The sequence below is a fragment of the Coregonus clupeaformis genome, chromosome 18 (genome assembly GCF_020615455.1).
Source record: "Coregonus clupeaformis isolate EN_2021a chromosome 18, ASM2061545v1, whole genome shotgun sequence".
Classification (NCBI taxonomy): Eukaryota; Metazoa; Chordata; class Actinopteri; order Salmoniformes; family Salmonidae; genus Coregonus; species Coregonus clupeaformis.
In genome coordinates, this window is record NC_059209.1 from 19,389,186 (window position 1) to 19,407,416 (window position 18,231).

Consider the following 18,231-nt stretch of genomic DNA (forward strand, 5'->3'; position numbering starts at 1 on the left):
CTGGCAAGTTTGATGTATTAGTAGTCAACTAACGTTAGGTAACTAGCTAACATACCGGTACATACTGCTGTAATGCTATGCGGTTCATAACGATAGCGTAGCTAACAAATTGTCAGCCAACATAACGTGTATCATAACTTATTTGAAAAGTCATTACTTTATTACATTGCTCAACATTTTCTTAACATTTGTCATAATTAGTTAAAGCAATGAATTTGTATCCGCTCTCGTCGGACTTTGGCTACATATCTTCCGCCATTTTCTTCAAATCTGAAAACGTTGTGAAGCCACACCCATTTTCTAAAGAATTGCATTATGGGCCCTAAAAACACGGAAATAGTGTCCACTGCTTGTATACGTATTTTGGCAAATTTAGTACGACATCCGGGAACTTTGGCATACTAACTATATCTATACTATGACCTATGTACTACATACTCAATTTACGTCACAAATAGTACAAATAGTGCGGTTAGTATGAGTATTCGAACACAGCTATAGTGTCTGAATGACCCTGCTTTAGTTTAACCTCCCATCAGAATACCACACTAAAATCACCCTGATTCTCTAAATGGTATTGACCACAAGTTCACAATATGTATTGTTTTGTTATTGTCACATACACCAAAATTTACAGTGAAATTTGTTTTTTTACGGGGTGGGCCAGCCATAGTAGGCAGCTCCTCACCAGGTTGTATGTGACATGATGATCATACGGAGTCCCTTTACTTTTCCCAGTTGCCACACTGTGGTTCTAAGGAAGGTGGAATGGGTGGACAATTGTTCCACTAAACCCAGTTACTGTACAGAGTGTTACCGTTACACTGGGGCTTATCATTGACCTGCAGTAAATTATGAAACAGATGTCTTTACTATCTAACATGAAGGCTAAACATTGTATATTCTATATTTAAAAAATGGACAGTCTTTGATGGACTAAATTACAATCTATTCTTGGAAAAGACATCGAGACCATAGATGTCCCTAAGGAAATAATTTACTTGCAGAATATTTTAGAAATGTCCCTTGTGCCTCTTTATGTAAACAGTTATGTCTGCAGATATATAAAAAAAAATATATAGAACGTCTCATGCTGGGTACTAGCGAATCGAGACCAGTGTTGGTGGCTGGGGAAAGGGAAGAGAGGAGGAAAGGGAGGCTGGAATGCAACCTCTCACCTAATCTCTCTCTCCCCCCTCTCATTCTCTCATTCTCTCATTCTCTCTCTCTCTCTCTCTCTCTCTCTCTCTCTCTCTCTCTCTCTCTCTCTCTCTCTCTCTCTCTCTCTCTCTCTCTCCCCCTCTCTCTGTCTCTCTCCCCTCCCTCTCTCTCTCTCTCTCTCTCTCTCTCTCTCTCTCTCTCGTCTTCGTTTTTGAGAATTATTGTCCCCCTCACTGAAAAGCTACAATTTATACACTGAGTGTACAAAACATTAAGAACACCTGCGCTTTCCATGACGTAGACTGACCAGGTGAATCCAGGTGAAAGCTATGATCCCTTATTGATGTCACTTGTTCAATCCACTTCAATCAGTGTAGATGAAAGAAGGATTTGTAAGCCTTGAGACAATTGAGACATGGATTGTGTATGTGTGCCCTTCAGAGGGTGAATGGGCAAGACAAAATAATTAAGTGCCTTTGAACAGGGTATAGTAGTAGGTGCCAGGTGCACCGGTTTGTGTCTAGAACTGCAACACTGCTGGGTTTTGCACGCTCAACAGTTTCCCATGTGTATCAAGAGTGGTCCACCACCCAAAGGACATCCAGCCAACTAGACACAACTGTGGGAAGCATTGGTGTCAACATGGGCCAGCATCCCTGTGGAACAATTTCGACACCTTGTAAATTTTAACATTTGAGTCATTTAGCAGACGCTAAATGACGACTTACAGTTTTTTTTTTTTTTTTTTTTATACTGGCCCCCCGTGGGAAACGAACCCACATCCCTGCCTGCCAAACCCTCCCCTACCTTGGATGACGCTGGACCAATTGTGTGCCACCCATGGGTCTCCCGGTCGCGGCCGGCTGCGACAGAGCCTGGACTCGAACCAGGATCTCTAGTGGCACAGCTAGCACTGCGATGCAGTGCATTAGACCACTTCGCCACTCAGGAGTCCATGCGCCAATGAATTGAGGCAACTCAATATTATGAAGCTGTTCTTAATGTTTTGTACATCAATAATGTTAGGGAGAAAAAGAGGAGTGAGGGTAGCACTAGTGTTATGTTTTTCATTGTTGTTCAAGACAAGATAATCAATAAATATAGCCCACATGGTCTGTCCTTGCAATTATCTGGCCAGTCTCCCCAAGGATGATGATAATGTTTGGTTGTGTAGAGGGTGTGTTAAGGTCATGTGAATGTCATCTCTAATGAATTGTACTATAGAATTCAATGAATGACGCCAATAGAGGTTTATGTCATCAATAACTCCCATGAACTATGGCCTTAGTCATCAATGATTGAGTACTAAGGTTAATGTAATCTTACACACTCACCCTGGTACAAGTAACAGCACAGCGACTGCCTCTACAATAGTTTACTAGTTTATCTCTATGACCATAACTACTACTGCTACTAATGAAATGCCAATGATATAATGGTGTACACGACCTTGGAGCAGGTGTTTTTAATTTTTTTGTCTCTCTCTTAAGGCTCCTGCATGCTTCGGTTTGGCTAACACCTAGCTGAACTCGGCTAGGCAAACCGAACAAGTGTGCTCACATACTCCCTTAAAAGAGCTTTGCTTGAAAAACAATAAAAAAGCGCCAATAGTACTCTGTCCATCTTGAGACGCCTTAGCCAAAACTTCCTTAAAACAGTCAGAATTCATCTAAGATAACTCAAGAAATCTATCATTAACTTTTACTTCTTTGCCGAGATCTTAGTTGTGCTATTTTACATCTAACTAAGATGTTTGGTGCAGTATTTCTCAAGTGAAAAATGTGCATAAAAACAAGTTGTCTATTGTTGAAAGACAACAAACACTTAATTGAAGAATCCCTACTGTTGACCAATCACCGACGAAGGGGTGTAGACTTAGGCTTCAGAACTTCGGCTTGCCTCGAGAAAAAACACTTGCCGAAGGCCAAAACGAACAAAACGTCACAAAATGTCATCATAATATATTGTTGTGACGTGACTGACTTTAATGAATTACTGTTATTTATCGAATCACCTAACTATGTTTAATTGTCACTCGATTAAATCATGTAACAATTAATTCATTAGGAATATGGGGCACCACGGAAAAAGTTGTTTAACGAGTTACCATCTCCCGAATTAAACTCTTAGAAGATATATATGTTATATATCGATAACAGTCACTTATCAAATAATTACCTCTTATCAGTCTCATTCTGAATGTTGCATAATCCTTCAACCTGCAAGAACCCTAACCTTATTGATGAATCTCCAATACACAAATTGGCTTAATTATTTATTTACTAACTAACTAAATAATAACACAATACAAACACACACATACAGTGGGGAGAACAAGTATTTGATACACTGCCGATTTTGCAGGTTTTCCTACTTACAAAGCATGTAGAGGTCTGTAATCATAGGTTATCATAGGTACACTCCAACTGTGAGAGACGGAATCTAAAACAAAAATCCAGAAATCACATTGTATGATTTTTAAGTAATTAATTTGCATTTTATTGCATGACATAAGTATTTGATCACCTACCAACCAGTAAGAATTCCGGCTCTCACAGACCTGTTCGTTTTTCTTTAAGAAGCCCTCCTGTTCTCCACTCATTACCTGTATTAACTGCACCTGTTTGAACTCGTTACCTGTATAAAAGACACCTGTCCACACACTCAATCAAACAGACTCCAACCTCTCCACAATGGCCAAGACAGAGAGCTGTGTAAGGACATCAGGGATAAAATGGGGCATCAATGATCATGAGGAAGGTGAGGGATCAGCCCAGAACTACACGGCAGGACCAGGTCAATGACCTGAAGAGAGCTGGGACCACAGTCTCAAAGAAAACCATTAGTAACACACTACGCCGTCATTGGATTAAAATCCTGCAGCGCACGCAAGGTCCCCCTGCTCAAGCCAGCGCATGTCCAGGCCCGTCTGAAGTTTGCCAATGACCATCTGGATGATCCAGAGGAGGAATGGGAGAAGGTCATGTGGTCTGATGAGACAAAAATAGAGCTTTTTGGTCTAAACTCCACTCGCCGTGTTTGGAGGAAGAAGAAGGATGAGTACAACCCCAAGAACACCATCCCAACCGTGAAGCATGGAGGTGGAAACATCATTCTTTGGGGATGCTTTTCTGCAAAGGGGACAGGATGACTGCACCGTATTGAGGGGAGGATGGATTGGGCCATGTATCGCGAGATCTTGGCCAACAACCTCCTTCCCTCAGTAAGAGCATAGAAGATGGGTCGTGGCTGGGTCTTCCAACATGACAACGACCCGAAACACACAGCCAGGGCAACTAAGGAGTGGCTCCGTAAGAAGCATCTCAAGGTCCTGGAGTGGCCTAGCCAGTCTCCAGACCTGAACCCAATAGAAAATCTTTGGAGGGAGCTGAAAGTCCGTATTGCCCAGCGACAGCCCCGAAACCTGAAGGATCTGGAGAAGGTCTGTATGGAGGAGTGGGCCAAAATCCCTGCTGTAGTGTGTGCAAACCTGGTCAAGACCTACAGGAAATGTATGATCTCTGTAATTGCAAACAAAGGTTTCTGTACCAAATATTAAGTTCTGCTTTTCTGATGTATCAAATACTTATGTCATGCAATAAAATGCAAATTAATTACTTAAAAATCATACAATGTGATTATCTGGACTTTTGTTTTAGATTCCGTCTCTCACAGTTGAAGTGTACCTATGATAAAAATTACAGACCTCTACATGCTTTGTAAGTAGGAAAACCTGCAAAATCGGCAGTGTATCAAATACTTGTTCTCTCCACTGTAGGTTATTGATTACTAACGTAATACAATTAAAACAGGTCTCTAGTGGACTGGACTAACAATAGCATGAATGCTTGGGTAGAAAGAGGGTCAGAGTGGAAGGGAGAGACAGAGATTACTTTGGAAACTACGCTACATGGAAATACAAACGCTTAAAACCCCACTAAACGCTCATTCGGATTAGAAATGCAACATGTATTTACGTGTAGCTGTCCTCGATAGTTGAGTTGATGATGTAGGACTCTGGTTTGTCCCCCAGAGATCCCAATGTCCTTGGTAGAGTTTCTGGTCGTAGTTGTGGTTAGAATGGATACTTCAGATGTATCAGCGGTTGTCTGAGAGGGATTGTCCTCTCCTCTCGTGTCTTTAGTGAAAGTTCTCTAGACGACTATACATGCCAGCTGCAGAGTGAAATGATAAGGTCTAGTGCATTGTCTTGTAAAAATTCAACCATTTGCAACATCCGGCTTATACAATAGTATGCTTGGTCTTCCTTTGGTAATGGAGTTGTAGTTTTAAACCATTTTGTAAAGTTTAGCTCACGCTTCACGTCTGCTGGTCTTGTAGAGTGTCAACCATTTTAAGCCGTGGGCTTCCTGGTCTGGTAGAATTCAACCATTTGCAACATTTAGCTCACGCTTCACGTCTGCTGGTCTAATAATAAAATGTTTTTCAAGGCTTTTTTTGCACTCGGGGTAAAAGGGGTGTTTCATCATGTTTGTGCTCATCTGGGCATGGCCACTGACTGAGAACAAACCAATATGGAAAACAATCTAGAATGCTAAAATCACATTGTTATCTTCACAAAATTATTACTATACTTAATAATTTGTTTTATACAATTAGATGCAAACCTCATAACTGGGAAGTGTACCCCCCCAGAGATACAGTTAGTAGTAGTAATGAATTTGACATGATTGTTCTTTAAGTCCCCACCAACCATTTCCCACATTCTTTTAAGTAGGAATATTGTTTCATTATCTACTTTTGGATGTTGGAGTCTTGACGGGAAGACTTCCTTTGTCTCACAGGGAAATTCCCTCTCCCAATAATGCATGGCATGGAAAACAAAGTTTCTGCAAGGAATTTACGACCGTCATAAAACTGGCCCCCAGGAAAGGGGGTGTTCAAACCTTTGCCTAGCCGGAATCTTTGATCCTCAGCCCACGAGGGCAAGTCATGACAATATGCACAAATTGTTCCGAACTGTTTCGGATGGGAAGCATCCTGACGCCTTTACCTCTCTTTCTCCCTCCCTTACTCTTTCTCTGAGTTCAGAGGGCAGTATTTGTAGCACATTCCATCCTAGTCTCCCTTACTTTGGCTTGTGATGGCATAGAAGAGGGTGGGGATAGGGGAATAAGAAGGACAGGAGGAAATAAGCAACTAAAAGAAAGGAAAAGAAAGGAAAGGATTCCCATTCCTGTTTTCTTGTGGTCATTGTGACCAGTGCCAGGATGGAGGAACAGCCATGTGAGACATAGGCAGGTTTTTCAGCGAGCCGGGTGGTCCACTCTATTGGTACGTTCCTGGCTTGTTGTGAAAGTGAAAGTGCATGGTGGTCAATGAAGAAGCAGATGTGTGTCTATAAATATATCCATAATATAGCCTAGTAGTGTATAGTCCTGCCATATAGCTCAGCCTGGCCTCAGAGCCGTACGAAACATACTTTACATATTTCTGAGCACCTCCAAGACGTATGATACATACTAATGGTCTAGTTCAGGGGTTTGAGTAAAAAAAATATATAATAAAAAATATATATAATATATACACTACCGTTCAAAAGTTTGGGGTCACTTAGAAATGTCCTTGTTTTCCAAAGAAAATAATTATTTTGTCCATTAAAATAACATCAAATTGATCAGAACTACAGTGTAGACATTGTTAATGTTGTAAATGGCTATTGTAGCTGGAAACGGCTGATTTTCAATGGAATATCTACATAGGCGTACAGAGGCCCATTATCACCAACCATCAGGCTAATTGATCATTAGAAAACCCTTTTGCAATGATGTTAGCACAGCTAAAAACTGTTGTGCTGATTAAATAAGCAATAAAACTGGCCTTCTTGAGACTAGTTGAGTATCTGGAGCATCAGCAATTGTGGGTTCGATTACAGACTCAAAATGGCCAGAAACAAAGAACTTTCTTCTGAAACTCGTCAGTCTATTCTTGTTCTGAGAAATGAAGGCTATTCCATGCAAGAAATAGCCAAGAAACTGAATATCTCGTACAACGCTGTGTAATACTCCCTTCACAGAACAGCACAAACTGGCTCTAACCAGAATAGAAAGGGGAGTGGGAGGCCCCGGTGCTGAGCAACAGGACAAATACATTAGTGTCTATTTTGAGAAACAGACGCCTCACAGGTCCTCTACTGGCAGCTTCATTAAATAGTACCCGCAAAACACCAGTCTCAATGTCAACAGTGAAGAGGCGACTCCGGGATGCTGACCTTCTAGGCAGAGTTGCAAAAAAAAGCCATATCTCGGACTGGCCAATAAAAATTAAAGATTAAGATGGGCAAAAGAACACAGACACTGGACAGAGGAAGATTGGAAAAAGTGTTATGGACAGACAAATCGAAGTTTGAGGTGTTCGGATCACAAAGAAGAACATTTGTGAGACGCAGACCAATTGAAAAGATGCTGGAGGAGTGCTTGATGCCATCTGTCAAGCATGGTGGAGGCAATGTGATGGTCTGGGGTTGCTTTGGTGGTGCTAAAGTGGAAGATGTGTACAGGGTAAAAGGGATCTTGAAGAAGGAAGGCTATCACTCGATTTTGCAACGCCATGCCATACCCTGTGGACGGCGCTTGATTGGAGCCAATTTCCTCCTTCAACAGGACAATGACCCAAAGCACAGCTCCAAACTATGCAATAACTATTTAGGGAAGAAGCAGTCAGCTGGTATTCTGTCTATAATGGAGTGGCCAGCACAGTCACTGGATCTCAACCCTATTGAGCTGTTGTGGGAGCAGCTTGACCGTATGGTACGTAAGAAGTGCCCATCAAGCCAATACAACGTGTGGGAGGTGCTTCAGGAATCATGGGGTGAAATCTCTTCAGATTACCTCAACAAATTGACAACTAGAATGCCAAAGGTCTGCAAGGCTGTAATTGCTGCAAATGGAGGATTCTTTGACGAAAGCAAAGTTTGAAGGACACAATTATTATTTATATTAAAAATCATTATTTCTAACCTAGTCAATGACTACATCTCCTACGCATTTTGCTATATTTCTAAGTGACCCCAAACTTTTGAACGGTAGTGTATATACAGCTCTGGAAAAAATTAAGAGACCACTGCAAATATTTCTTAAATCAGCATCTCTACATGTATGACAGCCATTCCATTCCAGTGTCTGTTGAATTCCAACACAGGCACACCTCATTCTACTGAATTAGGTACTGATTAGGTGATCACCTGAACCACATTTTATTTAATGAGGAAAAGTATAAAAACCACTGCTGTGGTCATCACTATCCTCTTGCAATAGGACCAGCTGGATGGCAAAAACAGTGCTAATAGTACCTCAAAAGTAATATTAATAAAAAAATAACTATTGACCATGCCAAAAGAGTTGAAAAGGAAAGTTTTGAGTGAGGAAAAGAAGGGTTCAATTCTGGCTTTACTGGCAGAGGGATACAGTGAGCGTCAGGTTGTTTCTATCCTTAAAATTTCAAAGACGGCGGTTCATAAGAACAAGGTCAAGCAGCAGACATTGTGGACAACAAATCTACAGACCGGCAGAGGGCGAAAACGACTCTCTACTGACCGGGATGACCGCCAACTCATTTGAATGTCACTCAACGACCGTAGGATGACATCAAGTGACCTACAAAAAGAATGGCAAACGGCAGCTGGGGTGAAGTGCACGGCGAGGACGTTTCGAAAAAGGCTCCTAGGGACAGGGCTGAAGTCGTGCAAAGCTAGTAAAAAGCCCTTCATCAATGAGAAGCAAAGAAGAGCCAGGGTGAGGTTTGCAAAAGACCATAAGGATTGGACCGTAGAGGACTGGAGTAAGGTAATCTTCTCTGATGAGTCCAATTTTCAGCTTTGCCCAACACCTGGTCGTCTAATGGTTAGACGGAGACCTGGAGAGGCCTACAAGCCACAGTGTCTCGCACCCACTGTGAAATTTGGTGGAGGGTCGGTGATGATCTGGGGGTGCTTCAGCAAGGCTGGAATCGGGCAGATTTGTCTTTGTGAAGGACGCATGAATCAAGCCACGTACAAGGTTGTCCTGGAATAAAACTTGCCTCCTTTTGCTCTGACATTGTTCCCCAACTCTGAGGATTGGTTTTTCCAGCAGGACAATGCGCCATGCCACACACCCAGGTCAATCAAGGTGTGGATGGAGGACCACCAGATCAAGACCCTGTCATGGCCAGCCCAATCTCCAGACCTGAACCCCATTGAAAACATCTGGAATGTGATCAAAAGGAAGATGGATGGTCACAAGCCATCAAACAAAGCCGAGCTGCTTGAATTTTTGCGCCAGGAGTGGCATAAAGTCACCCAACATCAATGTGAAAGACTGGTGGAGAGCATGCTAAGACGCATGAAAGCTGTGACTGAAAATCAGGGTTATTCCACCAAATATTGATTTCTGAACTCTTCCTAAGTTAAAACATTAGTATTGTGTTGTTTAAAAATGAAAAAGAACTTATTTTCTTTGCATTATTCGAGGTCTGACAACACTGCATCTTTTTTGTTATTTTGACTAGATGTCATTTTCTGCAATAAATGCTCTAAATGACAATATTTTTATTTGGAATTTGGGAGAAATGTTGTCAGTAGTTTATACAATAAAACAAAAATGTTATTTTTACCCAAACACATACCTATAAATAGTAAAACCAGAGAAACTGATAATTTTGCAGTGGTCTCTTATTTTCTTCCAGAGCTGTATATATTTTTTTATCTGGCGAAAACGATCTTAATCGACATTAAAATGACTTGAACCAAATCGAAACTGTGTAGAAATAAAATGGATCTACATTTATAGTCTTTTCAATCCGTCCAGCTTGCTAACAGTCATTGAAACGAAAGCTAGACAGTCAGGGAGCATCGAAAATGACCAAAACAAATTTTGACGGCGAGGAAATATAATGTATTTTAAGTGAGTCCCTCCGGATGTTTTTGACACCCCTGGTCTTCTTACTTTAGACATAAAACAAAAGTAGGGAGGTTGCTCGGGGTGGATCGGAGGGCGTAATCCGCAACCGTCTATCAATCCAAAGGTTGAGTGTTCGAGTCACGTCGGGGACTACTGTAGCAATTTAGCTAACCCTTCCCCTAACCCTTATTCTAAAAGTAACCCAATTCACATAACCTGCTACGTAAATTCACCTATCTTTTGTTATTTTAGTTCCCTAACCTTTCACGTAAATTATCCTATCCTTTGTCGTTAGTTCACATAATCACCAATGTAAATTCTCCCCGTAATTCTCCTTTGTTGTTACAATGGAACAAGCAACCTGGTCTCAGAGAAAGACATACTATACCTCCTCCAAGAAGTATGATTAGTTACATAATCCAATTCATATGCTATTGTACGACCGTGTAAAACGTATGATAGTATATGTCTTCTAATAGTATGACATTGTACAACCGCAATTCCATTCATAATCTAACGTAACGTAACATATCATACTAAATGGAGTGTCACAGATTTACATACAGAATAATATGAATTACCCTGAGACCACATTGTATAGCCATATTACACTAGTCTTGCCATTCGATGGCTACAGCTGGAATCATCTCCTCTTTGTCACGCAGAGGGTTAAAATGTGAAGGTCATGTTTAGAATGTCTGTAGACACAGGTGTGTCCAGATGTGTCAGGAAATAAAATCTAACCTCTTTTTATCTTTGTCTCTTTTTTGCAGACATGGCGACGATATGATTGTAACACCATTTGCACAGGTGAGCAATGGCACGATTGCTAAGCAAGTTTTATTGTGTTGTTTTGCTGCCTAATTCCTTGGGGAAACTACAGTAGAGTATGCTATGCTGATATTGTGCAAAAGACACATGCCCGTAGATCAGTTTAGATTGGATGGGGGAAATCACTGTTCAAGAGATTAATGTGAGGTTTTAATGTTAATCTGTCCTGATCTCCTCCAGGTTCTAGCCAGTCTAAGAACTGTACGGAATAATTTTGCTGCATTAACCAATTGTTCACAAGACAGAGCGTCCAACAAGTAAGTCTTCAGAAGCATACACTGCATGTACCTTATACATAATTAACCTGTAATTACTGCTGTGAGTAGTCTAGATCAAGGCACTAAGCTACCCTAATTATAGCTAAATATTAGTGTTCTTTTGGTATTTTCTGGCTATATATCGGCTATATATGTATTTATATGATATCTCCAACTGAAGTCTCTCTCTATGGTGTTATGTTAAAAACGGCTTCAGTATTCCCCATGCCATCTCTCTTTGACTGTGTTTATATGGCAGCCCAATTCTGATCTTTTTGCCACTAATTGATATTTTGACCAATCAGATCAGATATTTTTCCAAAAGATCAGAATTGTGCTGCCTGTGTAAACGCAGCCTTTGGTGCCCTGGTCTGCATGCTATACCACCAGGCACTTGCTGCTGCATTTGACACAATGTGGTGGAGAAAGATGTGAATCCTTTGCTGTAGGTCTCCCCCTGCTGGTCTTCACTGGGACTACAACAACAGCAGTCCCACTCAGTATAGGGGCCCTCCGCCATAGCGCTCGTGTTCAACGTGAGATCTGTGATGAATGGGGACTGATTCAGCTGGACAGGGAACGATGCAGCAGATTTACCTCTGTTAGTGAGATAGAGTGGGGAGAAAGAGAGGGGGGAGATAGATAGGAGGAGTTAGATAGGGGAGAGATAGAATGAGGTAGTACAGTAATAGTGTTTTGGGAGGAGATGTATCAATGTGTGTTTTGTTTCTCCCCACACCAGGAGATCACCTATGTGTAATCCACCTCCCATCACCAAGACCTCATTCACAGGTACGCTGATAGACTTTATCTGTGTGGTCTTTGTGTTTGTTAGTGTATTTGTGTGTGTGTGTGTGTGTGTGCGTGTGCATGTGTGTACTGTATGAATATGTTGATCGTGAAAGGAGGGAGAGAGAATACTCAACAATATCATCCATTCTATCAGCTTGGTAAAATGCAACATCCCTTGATGATGGTGTCATGGCATTGTGATATGACAGACATTGGGATGGGAACTGTCAGACCAGAGATAGAGGATGATGACATAGAGATCCTTTAGGGGGAGCCAAACAACAGGACACTGTATCAAAGCTATCCAGAGTGTGTAGTGAATACAACATGGCTGACATGTTTGGAAGGGATACGCCTGTAGCTACAGTATAGCACAATGTGAACCAAACAGCATAAAGGCTGCAGGACAGTGGTTAGCAACGCTGGTACAGTAGCATCAGCAGGACTGTTTGACTTGCGGTTCACCTGTCTGTCTGTCTGTCTGTCTGTCTGTCTGTCTGTCTGTCTGTCTGTCTGTCTGTCTGTCTGTCTGTCTGTCTGTCACTCAGCCTTGTATGGAAAGACTTCTGAGCCAAAGTGCTGTCAGGCCCCATGCTCCATCCCCTGACTGATAGCTCATAGGCAGTCCCTACATTCCACACAGCCCTATGGGATCCTGCTAGCATCAGGTCACTACATCTGTGGCTGTGCTTAGCAGGCTGGTGTGACCCCTTACCTTTCGCTCCCCACTGTAGCAGGAGGTCAGTGGAATGACATCTAAATCAGTGTCTCTAACTAACACCATAAAACGGACCGGTCATTCACTAGCAATGTACTTAATAAGCCAGAGCCAACCAACAGAACAGTGAAATGAACAATATCAAGTTTGCTTTCGTTTTTGTATTGTATGCAACCTGTAAGACACAGATTGTGGGTAGCCTTTGTCAAAAAGGAGAGGAGAGTTGTTCACTACTACTTCAGTATAGGGCTTCTCTCTCCAGTGTTTTTTTCAGGAGAGGACACAGGGATAGAAGCCCAGTGGCCCGGAATAGACTTGTGCTTGAAGGGCACTTCTCCTTGCCCTCTAGCACTATGTAGGGCTGGCAGTGTAGCAGGGTGAGCAGCCAACCATGTTCTGTTAGTAGGTCCCATACTATGTTAGTAGGTCCCATACTATGTTAGTAGGTCCTATACTATGTTAGTAGGTCCCATACTATGTTAGTAGGTCCTATACTATGTTAGTATGTCCCATACTCTATAAGCAGGTCCCATACTCTGATACCAGGTCCCATATCCTGCTCCTCTCATACTCAGATTACTGTAGATCTTATATTTGGTCCATTTTCCTTTCTATCCTCTCTCACACACATATACACACATATCCAAGCTAGAATCCACAGAGTCTTTTTGCCCTGTTAAAACAATACATGTGTGAAATGCCAAACCCATGTACAGTATGCACTAGTGTAAGGTGACATGACATTCAAAACCTCCTTTTCTCATGAAAACATTCCCCTATCTACCCGGGAACATGTGTAGCACACAGTGTGTGAATAATTTATGACATTGCACTATATTTAGAAATTATCTGCATAAAAGTGTGTCGGGTTCAGATCCCTGAATGTGAGTCAGGGGACTGATTGTTTGAGAGTATTGACTACTTGTAATTCATGTGGAGGCCATCCTTTTATTTTATTTTATTTAACCTTTATTTAACTTGGCAAGTCAGTTAAGAACAAATTCTTATTTACAATGACAGCCTACCAAAAGGTTCCTGCGGTGACGGAGGCTGTGATAAAAAATTTATAAATAAATAAAATATAGGACAAAACACACATCGCAACAAGAGAGACACCACAACACTACTTAAAGAGAGACCTAAGACAACCACATACCATGGCAGCAACACATGACAACACAGCATGGTAGCAACACAACATGACAACAACATGGTAGCAACACAACATGGCAGCAGCACAACATGGTAGCAGCACGAAACATGGTACAAACATTATTGGGCACAGACAACAGCACAAAGGGCAAGAAGGTAGAGACAACAATACATCACGCAGCCACAACTGTCAGTAAGAGAGCCCATGATTGAGTCTTAGAATGAAGAGTGTTTTTTGCAGCTCGTTCCAGTTGCTAGCTGCCGCAAACTGAAAAGAGGAGCGACCCATGGATGTGTGTGCTTTGGGGACCTTTAACAGAATGTGACTGGCAGAACGTGTGTTGTATGTGGAGGATGAGGGCTGCAGTAGGTATCTCAAATAGGGGGGAGTGAGGCCTAAGAGGGTTTTATAGATAAGCTTCAACCAGTGGGTCTTGCGACGGGTATACAGAGATGACGAGTTTACAGAGGAATATGATGTGTCCTATAAGGAGCATTGGTGGAAAATCTGATGGCCGAATGGTAAAGAACATCTAGCCACTCAAGAGCACCCTTACCTGCCGATCTATAAATTACATCTCTGAAATCTAGCATGGGTAGGATGGTAATTTGAATCAGGGTTAGTTTGGCAGCTGGGGTGAAAGAGGAGCGATTACAATAGAGGAAACCATGTCTAGATTTAACCTTAGCCTGCAGCTTTGATATGTTCTGAGAGAAGGACAGTGTACCGTGTAGCCATACTCCCAAGTACTTGTATGAGGTAGTAATCACACCGGTGGGGAGAGGGGCATTCTTCTTGCAAAACCACATTACCTTTGTTTTGGAGGTGTTCAGAACAAGGTTAAGGGCAGAGAAAGCTTGTTGGACACTAAGAAAGCTTTGTTGTAGAGCGTTTAACACAAAATCCGGGGAGGGGCCAGCTGAGTATAAGACTGTATAATCTGCATATAAATGGATGAGAGAGCTTCCTACTGCCTGAGCTATGTTGGTGTAAATTGAGAAGAGCATGGGGCCTAGGATTGAGACTTGGGGTACTCCCTCGGTGACAGGCAGTGGCTGAGACAGCAGATGTTCTGACTTTATACACTGCACTCTTTGAGAGCGGTAGTTAGCAAACCAGGCCAAAGACCCCTCAGAGAGACCAATACTCCTTAGCCGGCCCACAAGAATGGAATGGTCTACCGTATCAAAAGCTTTGGCCAAGTCAATAAAAATAGCAGCACAACATTGCTTAGAATCAAGGGCAATGGTGACATCATTTAGGACCTTTAAGGTTGCAGTGACACATCCATAACCTGAGCGGAAACCAGATTGCATACCAGAGAGAATACTATAGACATCAAGAAAGCCAGTCAGTTGATTATTGACAAGTTTTTCCAACACTTTTGATAAACAGGACAAAATAGAAATTGGCCTATAACAGTTAGGATCAGCTTGATCTTCCCCTTTAAATAAAGGACACACCGTGGCTGCCTTCCAAACAATGGGAACCTCCCCAGAGAGGAGAGACAGGTTACAAATGTCAGAGATAGGCTTGGCGATGATAGGGGCAACAACCTTAAAGAAGAAAGGGTCTAAACCATCTGACCCAGATGTTTTTTGGGGGTCAAGTTTAAGGAGCTCATTTAGCCCCTTTCGGACTCAGTGACCACCTGCAGGGAGAAACTTTGTAGCGGGGCAGGGGAAAAAGAGGGAGGCGCATCGGGGCTAGTTGCATAAGAAGGGGTGGGAAATGAGGAAATGTTGGTCAGGCAAGGAGGCATGGCTGAGTCAAATAGGAATCCTGACTTAATGAAGTGGTGATTAAAGAGCTCAGCCATATGCTCCTTGTCAGTAACAACCACATCATCAACATTAAGGGACATGGGCAGCTGTGAGGAGGAGGGTTTATTCTCCAGGTCTTTAACTGTTTTCCAGAACATCTTGGTCTTAGACCCACAGAGAGAGAACTGCTCCTTAAAGTAACTAACTTTGGCCTTCCGGATAGCTTGAGTGCACTTATTTCTCATTTGCCTGAACAAGAGCCAGTCAGCCTGAGTATGCGTGTGCTGAGCCTTTCGCCAAATGGAATACTTGAGGTGGAGTAACTCTGCCAGATCACGGTCGAACCAGGGGCTGAACCTGTTTTTAATTCTCATTTTCTTTATGGGGGCGTGTTTGTTAACAATACCACTAAAAATATCAAAAAATAAGGTCCAAGCGTCTTCGACAGAGGGGATCAAGCTGATTCTATACCAAATTACAGAGGCTAGGTCATGAATGAAGGCTTGCTCATTAAATATTTTTAGCAAGCGTCTATGACAAATCAGGACAGGTCGTTTCACTGAGCAGCCATTAGGAACACAGGCTGTAAAACAGTGATCACTAAGGTCATTACAGAAGACACCAGACTGATACCTATCAGGATTATTTGTAAGGTTAACATCAAGGAGAGTAGCCTTTTCTGGGTGTTTGGAGTCATACCTTGTGGATTGGTAATAATCTGAGAAAGATTTAGGGAGTCCCATTGCTTTAGGACTTGGTCAGGTGGTTTAAGCATGTCCCAGTTTAGGACACCTAGCAGGACAAATTCAGACAGGAGAGAGCTTAAGGCATTTAGGGTACAGGCCGGTGCTGATGGTGGACGATAACACCCAGCAACAGTCAACAAAAGAGCTATTTGAAAGTTTAATGCTTAAAACCAGCAAATCAAATTGTTTGGGGACAGACTTGGTGGAGATAACTGAGCACTGAAGGTGTTCCTTGGTAAAGATTTCCACTCCACCACCTTTGGAAGATCTGTCTTGCCGAAAAAGGTTATAACCAGAAAGGTTAACATGAGTCTTCAAAACACTCTTTCTTAACCACGTCTCAGTAATGACCAACACATCTGGATTAGAGCTGTGAACCCAAACTTTCAATTGATCAATTTTAGGTAATAAGCTTCTAGTGTTAACGTGCAGAAAACCCAGGCTTTTACGAGAGCTGAAATCAGTGAAGCAGATATCAGAGCACAAGTCAGAATTGGGGCTAACACATTTCCAGATATCATCAGCAGTAATACAATCAGGGCACGACAGAGGACAGGGAGAGCTCTGCAGTGTTGATTTTTTATGACATTTGAGTGTGCATCAAATGGCAACAAGATCATATTGTACAGCAATTTCATCAGGTAACATGAATACAAAGCCGGCGAGAGGTGGTTAGAATAGGATGGGAGGCCAAGAGTCTGTAACTAATGGAGAGTCAGTGTTGCGAGTGTGGGAACAAACATAGTCTGTCCCACGGTCGGGTAAACAAGCAAGTTCATAGTCAACAAAGCACGCAGGAGTCATGAGGCAAATAGCAAATACCTAGCCTAGGTACCAGTATCTTTAGCTAATCCACTCTCTGTACTCCATGTCATATGCCAAAGAGACTGGCCTTTCTTACATCTTCAAATATGAACATTGTATCATTAATACACTCAAGGAGAACAGAGGATTTGATCCTGATTCGATCACCTTCACAGCTATCATCCAATCACGACGATTATGCAGATATTGGAACTCTATCACTTTTTTTCACCACAGAACATGTTGGTATCTGGTTGCTAAGCAACCATTTTTTGTTTGTCCAGATTAAACCAGTCTATCAAAAGTTGCTTGCTCAGTGTAAATTCTAAAACGAAATACATACTGCAATTCCAACCACAAAACTTGCCTAGCTAACAGCTAAATGTTTGTTTTTGACTTTGTTATACATTCTAATTCTATTTTTGAGGATCCACATGTTGTCATGGAAAATATTTGTTATTTCCAACAACCAATGAGCAATTCTCCCAGAAATCCAGTGCATATTGAACGTTGAGATTGCCGAAAGGCCAGTCTCTTTGGCAATGACAGACTGGTACTCAGACTAGTGCTATCCTGCTGAGAAGGACAATAAAGGAGGTTATTTAGAACAGTCTAAATGGGACATGGAGAGGCCAGTGGGGCATTAGACAAGCCCTGCCATGAGTCCCAAATGACATTTAGGCTGGTCTTTTCCAGCTCCGTCCCCTTCCTCCCTCCCCTATCACTTTGTTTATTAGACATCTGTCCATCAATGTATCGATTGGTTGGTGTTTGAAGATGGCTATTGTTAGAGTTAGCTAAGAATAGACTGGATGAGGAGAATAGACCAATGAGGAGTGCTGTAGCTGTGTGAACTCTGGCCTGAGGAGAAAAGATAGTGCTCGTCTAGTGATCCAGACTAGGTGGTGAGGGAATGGAACAGCTGTCAGTTTTATTAATGGTTAATTGCATTCTTGTTACCATTGCATTCTTGTTACCCCTGCACGTCTATTTCTATGGTACATTTCTTGCAATTCTATACATTTTGCCATGGGATGGAGACTTTTTGCCACTTTAAGGCTAATTTCCTGCAATTCTACACATTTTGCCATGTCTTATGTGTGTTC

General features: G+C 42.0%; 1 protein-coding gene across 1 annotated transcript in view; it reads left to right on the forward strand.

Moving 5' to 3' along the window:
- The window catches only part of LOC121551142 (cAMP-specific 3',5'-cyclic phosphodiesterase 4D-like), a 346,169-nt gene that overhangs the window by 301,318 nt on the left and 26,620 nt on the right, over positions 1–18,231 (forward strand). The window contains exons 3-5 of the mRNA XM_041863696.1: positions 10,835–10,871; positions 11,073–11,149; positions 11,892–11,941. Of these exons, the coding sequence (XP_041719630.1) occupies positions 10,835–10,871; positions 11,073–11,149; positions 11,892–11,941 (164 nt within the window). The remainder of the gene's footprint in view (positions 1–10,834; positions 10,872–11,072; positions 11,150–11,891; positions 11,942–18,231) is intronic.